This window comes from Colius striatus, chromosome Z (assembly GCF_028858725.1).
Source record: "Colius striatus isolate bColStr4 chromosome Z, bColStr4.1.hap1, whole genome shotgun sequence".
Taxonomy (NCBI): Eukaryota; Metazoa; Chordata; class Aves; order Coliiformes; family Coliidae; genus Colius; species Colius striatus.
This window is the reverse complement of record NC_084790.1, coordinates 39241849-39254998: the sequence shown is the minus strand read 5'-3', so window position 1 is coordinate 39254998 and position 13150 is coordinate 39241849. Positions and strand designations below refer to the sequence as shown.

At 40.8% G+C, this 13150-nt stretch overlaps 2 protein-coding genes across 3 annotated transcripts; both read right to left on the bottom strand.

Moving 5' to 3' along the window:
- Positions 1 to 937: 937 nt before the first annotated feature.
- FBXO4 (F-box protein 4) lies at positions 938 to 9361 on the bottom strand. The gene is made up of 8 exons (XM_062019205.1): positions 9306 to 9361; positions 8365 to 8600; positions 6349 to 6569; positions 5263 to 5338; positions 4568 to 4746; positions 3679 to 3854; positions 2512 to 2597; positions 938 to 2002 (listed from the first exon to the last, which is right to left on the bottom strand). The coding sequence occupies exons 2-8, from the start codon at positions 8577 to 8579 to the stop codon at positions 1990 to 1992; spliced, it is 966 nt and encodes a 321-aa protein (XP_061875189.1). The 5' UTR covers positions 8580 to 8600; positions 9306 to 9361; the 3' UTR covers positions 938 to 1989.
- On the bottom strand, positions 9070 to 12814 carry RIMOC1 (RAB7A interacting MON1-CCZ1 complex subunit 1). 2 transcript variants are annotated; one of them, XM_062019206.1, is made up of 6 exons: positions 12653 to 12814; positions 12088 to 12188; positions 11574 to 11720; positions 11045 to 11176; positions 10724 to 10838; positions 9070 to 9495 (listed from the first exon to the last, which is right to left on the bottom strand). In XM_062019206.1, the coding sequence occupies exons 1-6, from the start codon at positions 12744 to 12746 to the stop codon at positions 9209 to 9211; spliced, it is 876 nt and encodes a 291-aa protein (XP_061875190.1). In that variant the 5' UTR covers positions 12747 to 12814; the 3' UTR covers positions 9070 to 9208. The 2 variants fall into 2 exon arrangements, with proteins under 2 accessions (XP_061875190.1, XP_061875191.1); XM_062019207.1 differs by lacking the exon at positions 12653 to 12814 and adding an exon at positions 12281 to 12526.
- Between the last annotated feature and the right edge of the window lie 336 nt (positions 12815 to 13150).

Here is a 13150-nt window from a genome sequence, read left to right as displayed (position 1 = left end):
AGCTCTCAGGTGTTCGTAGAAGGTCTCATCCACATCCTCCTCCTGATCAGGTGGCCTGTAGCAGACTCCTACAGCAATATCACCTGCCTTGCCTTGGCCATTAATTTTTACCCATAAGCACTCTACCTGCTCCTCATCTCCATCCAGGCACAGTTCAGTACACATTAATTGCTCCCTCACATAGAGAGCAACTCCACCCCCCCGCCTTGTCTGTCTGTCCTGAACAATACATAACCCTCCATGGCTGTGCTCCACTCGTGGCAGCTGTCCCACCACGTCTCTGTGACCGCAATGAGGTCGTAGCCCTGCATCCGCACCCACATCTCCAGTTCCTCCTGCTTACTCCCCAGGCTGCGTGCATTGGTGTAGAGGCAGCGCAGGGGCTTACTCAAACACACAGGTTTCCCTGGGCGGGTGCAGGAGGTTCCTCCCTGGTTTGGCTCTTTCTCAGGGTGGTCAGCCTTCCGTATCTCAGCCCAATGTTCAGATGAAGAGCGCTTATCATTGCGTTCCCTGTCTGTCCTGTTTTCCAGCTAGAGAGGATGGCTTGTTCTGTTTTGCTTCTCCCCCCACCCCCCAAGGCCCTTAGTTTAAAGACCTCTTGATTAAATTTGCTAGTCTACTCCCAAATAATCCAGTGCCTTTACGGGAGAGATGAATCCCATCCCATCCTATGAAGCTGTAGTCCCCAAGGAAGGATCCATTGTCAAAGTACCCAAAGCCTTCCCACCAGCACCAACCTCTCAGCCAGGAGTTCACATCTCGCAGTAAAATCCCCTCACAGGAGCTAACGTGTTAACGAAACAGGTCGTTCATTAATGGCTAAAGATAACCACCACAATTTGTTGTATTATGACAGCATGACTGTGGACAGTGTGTGCATGCATGTGCAGGCATACAGGAAAGCCTAACACACAGAGAAAGACTGGAAATATCGTTCTTAAAAAATAATTTATTACTTACAAAGAAAGCAGAAAGAGAATCTTGCATAAAAATCCCGTATTTGTAATAGCTAACATAGAAACAGGTTGCTGCAGTAAACCATCTACAGATAGATCATTACAGAATTATTATGATTAGCAGGAAAGCCAAACACGCACACAGTCACAAGTGTCGAATTTTCCCCCAAGTACTCACAAATCTTCAGTGTCTTCTGTATTTTAAAGGGTAAAGCATGCACACTCTATTAAAAAAAACAAATAGGGCAAACCACAGAATTATCATAGTCTTGCTTCCCACGGATTTTCCCTTGAAAGACTAAGACGATATACAAAAAATCCCGAAAGACGAACTAACTGAATATAAACATGGGAATAAAAAAAAAAGACACTTCCTGTGTCTGTCCTAGTTCATTAAAACAAAAAAAAAATCTCAAATGGAATGTCTGTGACATAGCTGTGTTCAGCACAACACACATACACTGGATTGAAGGCAGTTACAGAACGTGCACCATGTAGTCATTTGTCTATGTACCAAGACAAGACTATAGCATTTCCATGGAGAGAACACCGAAAAAACTCAGAATAAAACAAATAGAAGCAGAGGCAAGAAATCCAAGGGAAGTTTCTGAATACTCACCCAATAATTTAAAAAAACCTTAAAAAACCCAAAAAAGCTAGAAGACCGGATCTATTCCAAATTACACCAAAATGGAAAATGCAATCCCAGCTCCAAAATATTGTTTCTCTTTTTATAAAAATATTTGCAGCTGCGTAGGAAATTTCAAGCCAAGTACACCTCATATCTGCAAAAGGTCACAACTCTTTGAGTGGCTGACAGACACCTTGTAGTAAATAAATGTCCTGAAGTACTGGCAATTCTGTTTAACACTTTTCATTTATGTGATCACAGTTCAAGCTAATAATTTCACCACAACAAAAGCACAAGATGCTGACGGTTAATAAATCAAGCAGTACAAAGTAGTTCATTTGTTTGCTTCTAGGAACTTTAGTCTGGGGTAACAATTCTCATGCAGACATTACATCTTCTCTAGGTATTGTTTCTGGAAAAAAATAGAAGGGAATTTACTCTTTTGAAAGAGATACTGTCTTTCTAACCCATGGCTGTACAACGTACACTGTATATTTTTTGGTTGGGAACTACTGCTGTCAAGATCTCCAATGAATATACTTATTAAATGTGTGATGCACGCCACACGGCTGTGCCAGTAAATTAATCTAGCATAGGGTATATTTACAGAAGACATTAAATCAACAGATATACTGAGAAAAGATTGCATCCAGCTTGAAAGAAAGTAAAAAACCAAACCACACGGATTGCGCCCCCCACCTCCAATCAACTCCCATTCAGCTGCTAGAATACAGGCAACTTGTACTTCTTAGAACTACAGTGGGAAGACTGTTCCATGCAGTGAAATATATACACGCAGTGAAATATATACAGGTTTGCCTTTTGAATATCCCTTCTGACAGAGTCACAACAAGATTGTCATTTCATCTGAACTGCAAAACACCAAAGTCTCTATACAGAAAAACAACATAATGTCATTACTGAGCATTTTTACAACTTGCTTCTTCCAGGAGCCACTCTATTCCATTTAGCAATCCAGCTAAAGTTGCAGCTACAGCGTCCTGCACCTGCAAAAATAATAATAAAAAAAAAAAGATAATGCATCAGACATAACAGGTAACAGGATCTAACAGCAGTTTAGCCTCACTCCATGTCTACCCTTGAAGTCAGAAATCCTGGTATCAAATCTAATTTTTTTTCATTGGTTTAAAGGTCTCTTAGGTAACAAAAAAAAAAAAAAAAGGATTCTTAAGAGCAAGGTACAAAAAGAAAATGCTACTCTTTACAAATTGAATTACAAGAGTCATTGGGAAAGCCCTGCATTCTTGACATCAAGGTGAATTTTGTCTTAATCATTCCATCAGCTAGTCTGGAACATTATACTTACTTCATGAATATAATCTACTAGAAAATTCTTCACATAACTCTTAAAGGAAAAACACTGTCAGCTTTAGAATTCAATGCAAATCATTAATTCTCAAATTCTCAGACTCTGTACTGTATTACAAAGTGGCTACTACAGGTGGTATGGCTTTTAGAAAGCCTGTAACCATTTTCCTCACGGGAAAAAAAAAGAAAGAGCAATTATGTCAAACCAGGCTTCTGCTTCTTCTGATTAAATATTATTCTTTGGCTACACAACACCACCAAAAATAAATTCTGTGTGACTGAGCCATACTGATACATACTGTGCTTGACAAACATAAAAAACAAAACAAGACCTCACGTGCTAGACAAAAAGCTGATTTGGGAAAACCACAATATGTTATATCAAGTGAGTCACAATTAAGTCTCCTGAAAATGGAGGGAAAAAGTCTCCCTTGTGTCCAAAGCCTCGGGTCACAGATTTAAATTATCTGAAGCGTCCTCATTCCTGCCAAGACCAGTATTCCAATCTTCCTCACATTCTGGCTCCATCTGAAGTTTCTTGTGTGCCCTGGGATGAGCTATTGACCTCCCCTGTCTTCAGATAGGCTACTGCTTCATCTTAGAGGACCAGAGAAAATGAATTCTTCACTTAAGTGGAGAGCTTGTGTACTAGTGTTGAATGCTGCTCGCTTGCAGGCAGCTACAGTTCAGGAACTACCATAAGCCTAAATTAAATTTAAGCCACAGAGAAAGAGGAAATGAAGATTTAAAAGCAAATACCATCCAGGGCTGATGTAGCAGATTTAGTTGAAGCTGATGTGCCATGTGAACACATGGAATTCTTTCCACACCAATGTGAGAGACACAAGACAAAACCAGCAGAGGTCTGTTGGGAGGCCCAAGGGCTGGATCAATCATGGCCAAAATATGAGCCAGTTCCTCCTGACGATCATGCTCTTAGGGAAGAATTTTTAATACATGGCTATTAAATACATGGAAATCACAGGAAATTCAAGGTATTTTTAAAAAAAAAATATTTTTCAAATAAATTTAAGATTTCAGTAGTGAGGAAACAGAAGCCCGGAAGGGATAAGGCCAAATTACCTAGATCTCCACATCACAATACTGGATCCTTTCCCTCAATTTAAAGTTTATCAATGTAAAGAAAATTAACACAGGAGGTATTTGGGTTATTCTTAGAGGACCATCATGATTTTTACTAATTACAACTGTCCATCTGTCACTGCAATTCTGCTGGTGAAGGCTCTTTTTCCAGGCTATTACACCACCATCAATTAATTTCAGGCTTCTTCAAATTATATATTTCAAATAAGAACCCCAGGCCCCAGAGTTTCTTTAGGTTTAGGGGGTTTTTTTGTTTATTTTTTCATGGGGGCTGTTGGTGGTTTCTTCATTGTTTTTTCCTTTTTTTTTTTTAAATCCAGATCGCTTCCCACATGTATCTTAGATAGCAATCCTATCAGTATTCACCACAAACAAAAGAAGAAGGCATAATCCCCTCACAGGGAGAAGAGAGAGTCTCTAGGATAAGCAGATCTTGAAAGCATCAGAATGTGGATTTTGATTTATCACAAATTCTTTGCAATCTTTTATGACATCCCAATCATTCACAAAATATGAAACAATAAAATAAAGAGAAACTTCTTACTTCTATGAGCTTCTGCATTAGCAACATAAATGAATCCATCAACTACTTCGCACACCTTTTTCACTTGAGCTATTACACTGTAGTGTACAGTTTGCTGATTCCCTACAATGCTGTTCTCTTGGTAGAACATCTTATTCACAGCAACAGCTTGTTCTGCCCTTGCTCTCCTCCTTTCCACACTGGAAGATATTGAAATATTTCAATAGTCGGGTTAAATGAGGAAGCAAAAACACAATTTCAAGAGTCTAGTCAGCACAGGAAAGGGATAGAAAAACGTCCTGGGCTAGCAAAACAGTTTCACTTCTCCCTGCCCCCTCCCTCCTCCCTCTTCTTTCCTAGAGCACATATATAGATGGCTAGCAATCCACAAGATGCAAATAAAAATATATCTCAGGTCAAGTTTATATAGCATTTCAAAATGGAAACAATCAAGGTACCAGGCGGGACAGAAGTACTTGTTATGCATTTGTTACACACACTTGCTATGTATGAGGTTTGGAAAAGGCTTATTACTTCCACATAACAATTTAGCAGTTAGAGAAGAAAAAAAGAAGATATGCACTGAAGCTTCAGTTTATAAAGGATATCCAAGAGTGTTAATGCATACATAAAAAACACACAACAAAAACATTAAGAAAAGTATGAAATAACCAAGAAACTGTAGGGGGTGGGGTGGTAGTGTAAAATGAACCTACCTGGTGGCTGAATATAATGTCAGAATATTGAATTTTTGGTTGTTATTATGCTGAAAACTGACTCCTGATCCAATTCCTACAGGTGAAAAAAAAACCCACAAATATACAAAATTACAACTACTTGGTTACTGAATACAAGTGGGAGGCTGAAAAAACAGCAGTGCTATAAAGTGCATATATTTAAGCCCAGGTTGTTGCTGTTAGGAGTACCATGTTTACTATTTAACAATGGAATTTCATACATGCTCTAAATGATCTGACTATTAATTTAACTAAAATCTACTCAATAGCATTTAAAGAAAACAATGGGGCACTTCCGAGTTTCTGATATTTTGACATGAACCTAGAAAACCACGTTGGACAGGAGTTAGACTTGTGTTTGTTAGTTGTAACTGCCATAGCAAAGGCTCTAGTCTGTATCTGACAAACTGCACTGAAAAGGACGAGAGAAAAAAGAAATCACGTTTTCACACTTTCTATAAATTCATTTTAACTAACTGAAATAAACATCAGTAAAAAAGTAATACATTTTTTGGTCTCTAGTTTGGACTGAAGAGAAATTACAGATGTTCAAAACTATATTTTTAAACAGTGAAAAAAACAATCCTTCACTTGCTCCTACAGCTCTTCCAAATGAGATTAACATCTGTTCACAACGCAAGACTGAATCATAAAAGGATCAGATCATAAAAGAATCATAAAAGGATCTTCCTCTATGAAGACACAAATGTGTTTTTTAGCAAATGACTGCAAGCAGTTTCTAGAGAAAACTAGCCACTACAATGGCAGGCCTGACTGCCATTCAGGATTGAAATAGAATTACAAGGATCAGAATGATCCCTCTGACATCATGAAAATGTAATCATAAAATTATAGCTGCAGTGGTTTTATCTCAAATGTTCATTGCATTTATCCTTCTGAATTAACACAAAGAGAGAAAATATTTTTTTTACAATTATGCTATTGAGTTTCAAGGGGACAAAAAAAAGCTTCCCTTTTCTCCATTTCTCTGTCAAAGCTGTGGAGTTTTTGGTCTGTTACATCTGTTTAGAAAATAAAAAAGCCAAACCCTCAAAACAGCATTACCATGAACTTGTCTTTGAGGCAGGCCAGCTACTAGCAGAATTTCTGGACATGTCATCATCTTTTGCACTAAGGAGTCGTCCAGCTCTTCCAAACCCGGCCCAAACATAGCAAAGCGGGGTTCTGTGTGAGTGACCAGGGACTGCAAAAAGGAAGCCACAGCCCCATGTCGGGGACGGCTGGATTTCAAACTTCTTCTACTCTGAGGACAGCTTTTTTTGTATCTGTGTAAAATAGATGCAACTAGAAATTAAACTCAAAATACAGAAGAGGTATTCAACAATGGAAATGGACTTAGGAACCACACTTCTCAGGCTTTGTTACCGGTCCAACTCAAGCACAAGGTAAAAAGTTCCAAACTGATGCTTTCTAGCACCAGTACAAAGCAAGTAAATGCTTCAGTCCTTTCGAACTCCAAATACTGACTTTTTGGACCTTAGTACACTTTTTAACTATAGATTTTTTAAGTTTACTTTAAAGATGAAAAAAAAATAAAATTACAACTACCCCCACCCATGCTGAATACACAATATTGGTAAAATACCATCAAAGCTGATAGGTCACAAGCAATATAAAAAAATATAAAAAGTACAAGAACTATGAGTGCATATCAACCCTGTGTTTACTAACTATGAAACAGGTAACTCCACTGGAAAAGGACCATTTCCTCTGTAGGTACAGAGAATACCTGCTGTGAAAGGAAAGTTGTTTGCAGGTTCCACGATTTTGTGATTTGACTACAGAAGCTGGAATGCATGAACAGGCATTGGTAATCAGGGAAAAGAAGTGTCAGACATAGAAGTGCCAGAGATCCTGGAGAAGCAGCTTCAGTCTTTTGCTACTGTGATTATGGTATGCTGCTGCTGGACAAATCACTTCAAGGAAATACTAAATGTGTAAAATAGATGCAACTAGAAATTAAACTCAAAATACAGAAGAGGTATTGAACAATGGAAATGGACTTAGGAACCACACTTCTCAGGAGTCTCTATACTATAGACTATATACTCCTCTATACTATAGAGGAGTCTCTATAGCCAAACTGAGATGCTTCAGTTGAAACCAGAAAACCATCAAGTCCTGACAGACACAACTGAAACCTGTCATACAGGTGGTGTCATACAGGTGATGCTCTGAAGTATTCAGACCTGAAGAGATTTGAATTTAATGTTCAAAAGCAGTACATAGTTTGCACTTCAGTTTCTGGGTGAGTCTTTCCCTTCTGGGATGGGGAAGAAGGTAAAATGGGGATGAAGGGTATAGAGACTGCAGAGGTTAGTGCACTTATCACAAAGCAAGAGTGTCAGGAAATCACTTTTGGAATATTTAAGTTCAAATAAAACAAAACAAAACCCTCTGAAAATTAGTTGATTGAATGACGTTTTTAAAAAATATCCCCACAGAAAAATCGGCTTGTCTTAGGAGCTCTTCTCAGCTATCCAAACACATTACGATTATTGCTATGCTGATCAACTAAACTAGCTGAAACCTTTGCCTTCTGGCTTTTGACCAGCAGCAATGCAGTACTACTTGTTACTCTGTGCACATTCAAAAAAAAACTTTGGGTTTTTTCCACTAGGTCTCCAGGGCAAGGTTAAAAAAAAAAAAAAAAAAAAAAAAAAAAAAGTAACATTTACTGTAGTTTGAAGACTTCCTAGTACTTTTATTAACAAAAGGAATCATTTAGCACTGCACTGAGAGCTCAGACCGACAGTATGCAGAGCTTCTGAGATGACTGTCTTTCTGTGGCATAGTTCACAAAAAGCTGTAATTTTTTTAATAACATTACCTTTGACCTTTTTTACAATGTTTTACATTTTTCTTGAATTCCAAACAGAACGAGCTGACCAAACTGTCAAACAACAGGAAATGTTTTTTTTCCAAAACAAATTCTAAAATATTTTGTAATTTAAGCAGCTGCTTACAGCACAGTTTTAACGCTGCAAGTATGAAATATGCCTGTGGGTTGAGATTAGTGCTGTAAAGAGACTCTAAACCATTTAATATGAAGATACTTACACTGCCATGTAATCATACAGCTCATTATCACTGCCTTCTGAAAAGGCTTTATTAAAAATCTCCACGTCTGGGAGTGATTTCCAATCAACAGATGTCCAAAAAGGGAGATCCCTGAGGAGAAAATACCTCCACAACAACGGATCTTGCACAGCCGCCCTCCAATAACAACTCGTGCTTCCCAAACGACACAGATCTTGGGGTGAGAGGAAAGACATGATGTTCAGCTGCACGTCGATCTGAAAAAACCATCGAGAGCTGCGGCTTAACAACGCAGGAAGTGAGCGGCGAGGTGGGACGCCGAACTTCCCACACAAATACACACACGCGCGCACACGCACACAGACCGGCTCTACTCACGGGCAGCGCCTGCAAAGCGCTCACCTCCTCCGGAAGCGACGGACGCGGAGGACCTGCGAACGCGACGCTACCGCCGCGTTCGCGGGTTCCTCACGTCCATCGCTCCCGGAGGACGCGGAGACGACTCCACACAGCAGCCTCCAAACTTCCTCGCTCTTCCGCTCCAGCGGCAGCCATCGCCCTCAGCCCTGCTGCCGCTACCGCCCCTCGCAGCCACCGCGCCGGCGCTGGAGGCGAGGCGGGACCCAGGGACGGTCATCCTTGCATGGCACTTTATGCCACAGTCCTTGAGGTTTTTTGTGCTTTTGTACAAATGCTCGATTACACTTTGGACGTGTACTCCAAGAGTTCTTTGAACGCGTGTTTTTAATGCAACAGAAGCAAACATTTGGATAAGAACAGTCAGACAATGAAGCAGAGATCACCTCCTCAAAGCGTGCTCTTTGGACACAAGGGTTTCATCCAGCACAGGCAAAGCAGCTTATTTTTAGTCATGGGATTTCATGAAATAACACAACATTTGTTCTGCAGTTGTTGTGTTCCACCCTTGGCCTTTTAAAGGTCCCTCACATACAGACACATACTTCATTAACATGTTTTTGCCTGTTTCTCGGAAATCCAGTGACAGGCTGTGTGATCTGTAACTCGGGTCACCATTGCAGATGGAACTCATCTCAAGGCTTTCCTGTGACTCTTCTCCACAGTGCCGCAGTCCCCAGTAGCACATTTCTCCACTGTACATCATCGCCAGTAAGTGAGTATCACTAAATATACCTGCAAAAATAATTTAGATCAAGTACTTTATCATCTTCCTGTAAGCACACAGCTTGTGAAATTCAGGTTGGGTTTTTTCAGTAATAGCGGAAGAAAAAAAATCCTAAAAGGCATCATAAATCCACTGAAGGGGTATTATAAAAAACACAAATTTTAACCGTGAGATGACTGACACTGCCTGGAAGAGAACCTACATCAAGGCCTTGCTCATTACTCTATCCCTTTTGCCCCTTAATGACAAATCTTTATGACTGCCATGTAAGTATTATTCAGATACTTGTGTTTACCTATTTAGAGAATTCCAGTATTTCTTTACAACCCATTAAGCAAAAATATGCATAGTCATACCTATTTTAAAATACTCCTGTGCCTCCCACAATTTTAGCCTAAAAGAAGATGCTGTTTGAGCATCACCTTAACTCAGTTAACCAGAAGTAGCTTTAGTCTTTGAACAGAAAGCCACAGACGTGTCCAGAGTAATTGAAAAAACAATTCCTGTTAAATACATCTTTAAAGCAGTTACTTATCTTGGCTTTGCACTGTTCAGTCAAGCAATCTCACTTTCTGATGAAATTAAGCAAGGTGCTCCACGCACCAACAGCCAGAGCAAAGCTAGCTTTGAGTGTGTACAACTTGGACAATGTCCTCAGCACCAGATGATTCACCATATGAATCCCCTCCTTCTGCATTACCCTATCTGCATCACACCGATTTGGATGCAGCCTCAGATCCTCATGTAGATGTATGAGAGTAATGACCTTCATATTAAGCTACAGAAAGTGCAAAATAGATTATGAGTTTGCCCAAACTAACCAATTCTGCATGTACTTCCTACTTGAATCAAGTCAGTAATCCTGTGTTGGTATTTGTGCTCCCCCAGATCTGAACAGAAAGACTAACATTTGAATATCTAGCACTCTCTGCAGTTGTGTTTGTGCTTTCAACATTTGTCATCTGAGAACGGGACAGCTGTAAAACACACCCACTGTGTAGAAAACACACATTACTTCAGTTCACTTTCTTGCAACATAGTCAAAAATGTGGACAGAGCACTGATGCCTGTTTATCTGTCCCATCTATTACGTTGTTCTTGTTGTCGTAAAAGGTGTCAGGTTTTGAATTCAAACAAAGGAGAACAACAAAAATACAAAATAAGACAGTTTATAATGTGGAGCAGTTATTAAGAAGACCAGGTTGTGGAGTTTTTAGAGTTGTTGGGGTTTTTTACCTTCACTGAGTAATCTAGCTGTCTCTTTATCTTGAAGAAAGACATCTTCATTTACCCGAAGAGAGCATCTAAAGTCAAGCATCTTCACCAAGTAATGAACTCCGTCATTAAGACACTGAGCACAGTTAAAAAAAAAAGAGGAAAAAAACCCCACCCTTTTAGGTAAGTTCTGATTAATTTAATGATATCCAGAAATACTTCTCACTATGAATGTCCCAAAACCCCTATTTAAATGACAAGAAAAAGCACTATATTTTAAAAGGGAGAGTAAAACTTTACAACTATATTCCTATGCTCACAAAACTTTTTAAGCTCTCTTACCTTTTTTAATATGGCAGTGTTTTCTCGTAGCCATTCACTCCTTTCTTTTGCTGTATGACAATACATGTAAAGTAGGGCTCCTTTTCTCCAGTAAAGACATTCTAACAACTCTGTACCAAGGATGTTGATGGGCTGAAATAAAATCCAACAAATTGGTCTAATCCAATACTAGGCTAACCCAGAACTCCTCACATACACACTCACGCATGCAAACAGCATTGCAATAAGTCTCTAACTTTAGAAGCTGTACATCACAGCAGCAGCTACAGACATAAGCCTGAAACTTTGCATGTAAGCTGCCAAAAGCATGTGGAATCATGGAATGTTAGCAATAAACATTCTGAGCGGACAGTAAGTTATTTGAAAAAAAATAATTGCGGCAATCACTACTTAAATATTACAAATAAGACTTCAACATTCTTCAAAAGATCTTAAATTCCGTACGTCAAATATACAAATACTACTAGCCTGTTTCAGACTTTAAATTTTAAATTATGAAATAACTAGTTCTCTCGCTGAATTAACTCACTTCTTCGCTTATGTTGCATTCCCTTACTAGGTCTTCTGGTTCTGAAAGAATACAAATAAGTTCTTTAACTTTTTGCAAGGAAGATTCTTCCGGGAAATCTTCATCCACAAGCTGGTTTTCCTCAAAATATGTAATGTCTAAGACAGCCTACAAAAACAAGAAGATAAACAATGCACCCATGCTACTGGTAAAATAATCCCAGTGGTGGTGTGCACTAACAAACTTGCTACAGTTTATAAAACATCACAATTTTAAGGTACTTTTTAAGACTTAGTTTATAAAACCTGCAAGTTAAAAGTATTGTTAAGACCGATGACAGTGAATGTAAACTGTTCTAACGATACTAGCACAATCATTATCAACTCTAAGTTACCTTAGAATCCAGATGAAACAAGCCCAGGGCTAGTTTCGTGATGTTCACCACACACAAGATCTTTTTTTGCTATACCCTCTTTTTGACACCCAACCTTCCCCCATACCCTGCGCAGATTTTTTAATGCTTTAAATGTACTACCTGAGCATAGAGCTGCAGAAGCATAGAAGGATGTTCATTCCCTTCATTACTGAGGTCCTCCACTTTGTCCAGAGTAGCACAACCCTTTGCCAAGAAGGCATCTAAAAGGAAGAATACAATACTTCCTTAGCACTGAAAAACACTCAGCCAAGAGCCTTTGAAGTCCACACGGTTTTACCCATCCTTGCAGTACCTAAGAGAGTATCTGAATCATTCAGCCCCACTTTTCACAACTAAATGAATAGGATTCATGGCTACGCCCTGGTGTTTCAAAACCAGTTCCACACACGCCATTTGCAAAGACGCCACAGACCAAGAGCCCGACATGCTGACGCGCATTTTAGGCCCGGGCCGCCCGGCTCCACAGACACGTCTCCCGACGGAGGCCTGGGCCGGCCTTTTCTCTTTCTGGAGGAGGAAGAAGCGCCGCCCTCAGCAGTTGCCCCGGCGGCCGCAGTCGTCGGCCTCGGGCCCGCTCCCGCAGCGCGGCGGGCCGTCAGCAGAGGGCGGAGCGGGCCCGCCGAGCAGGGCTCGGCCCCGTCCCCTCCCTCCTCCGGCCTCTCACCGTCGCCGCCCGCTCTCCGGAGCGCCGCCAACCGCCGGCCCAGCGCCGCCCTCCGCCGCTGTAGCGCGAACGGGGCACCGCCAGCCTCCGCCATCACGAGTACCGCCGCCGCCGCCCGTAACCGCGGCCTGTGACGCGGCGCTGCCCGCAGCGGCCCTGAGGGCGGGACGGCCCCGCGCGGGGCAGTGAGGCGGGAAGGGCGCGCAGGCGCTGAGGGGCGGCGGGAACGTCCACTCTTGTGCTTTGTGAAGCTGAAACAGCGCGTCCTGAAATTACGGGTGTGGCGTGGACTCCATCTTGTGAAGGGAAAACCGACAGTTTTTCTTTTATCTTGAGTGAAATCTTGCTGTTACCCCACACCACATCCTCAAATGTGTTTTCTAGTCACAGAAATGCTGTATTTCGCTGTATTGCTTCTCTAGCTTTCTCCATCTCTTTGCCTGGAGAACGCAAACACCTCTCTTTTCACTGTAGTGATCTATTGTGAGTTCACACAAT

Coding starts and splice junctions, on each gene's coding strand:
- RIMOC1 (XM_062019206.1), bottom strand. CDS start 12,746: ATGGCGGAGGCTGGCGGTGCCCCGTTCGCGCTACAGCGGCGGAGGGCG. Junction 11,177..11,573: donor AATGCAACATAAGCGAAGAA/GTGAGTTAATTC, acceptor ATTTTATTTCAG/CCCATCAACATCCTTGGTAC. Junction 9,496..10,723: donor AGCTAGATTACTCAGTGAAG/GTAAAAAACCCC, acceptor TTATTTTTGCAG/GTATATTTAGTGATACTCAC.
- FBXO4 (XM_062019205.1), bottom strand. CDS start 8,579: ATGTCTTTCCTCTCACCCCAAGATCTGTGTCGTTTGGGAAGCACGAGT. Junction 3,855..4,567: donor TAATGCAGAAGCTCATAGAA/GTAAGAAGTTTC, acceptor TTCTTCCCTAAG/AGCATGATCGTCAGGAGGAA. Junction 2,598..3,678: donor TGCTACATCAGCCCTGGATG/GTATTTGCTTTT, acceptor TTATTTTTGCAG/GTGCAGGACGCTGTAGCTGC.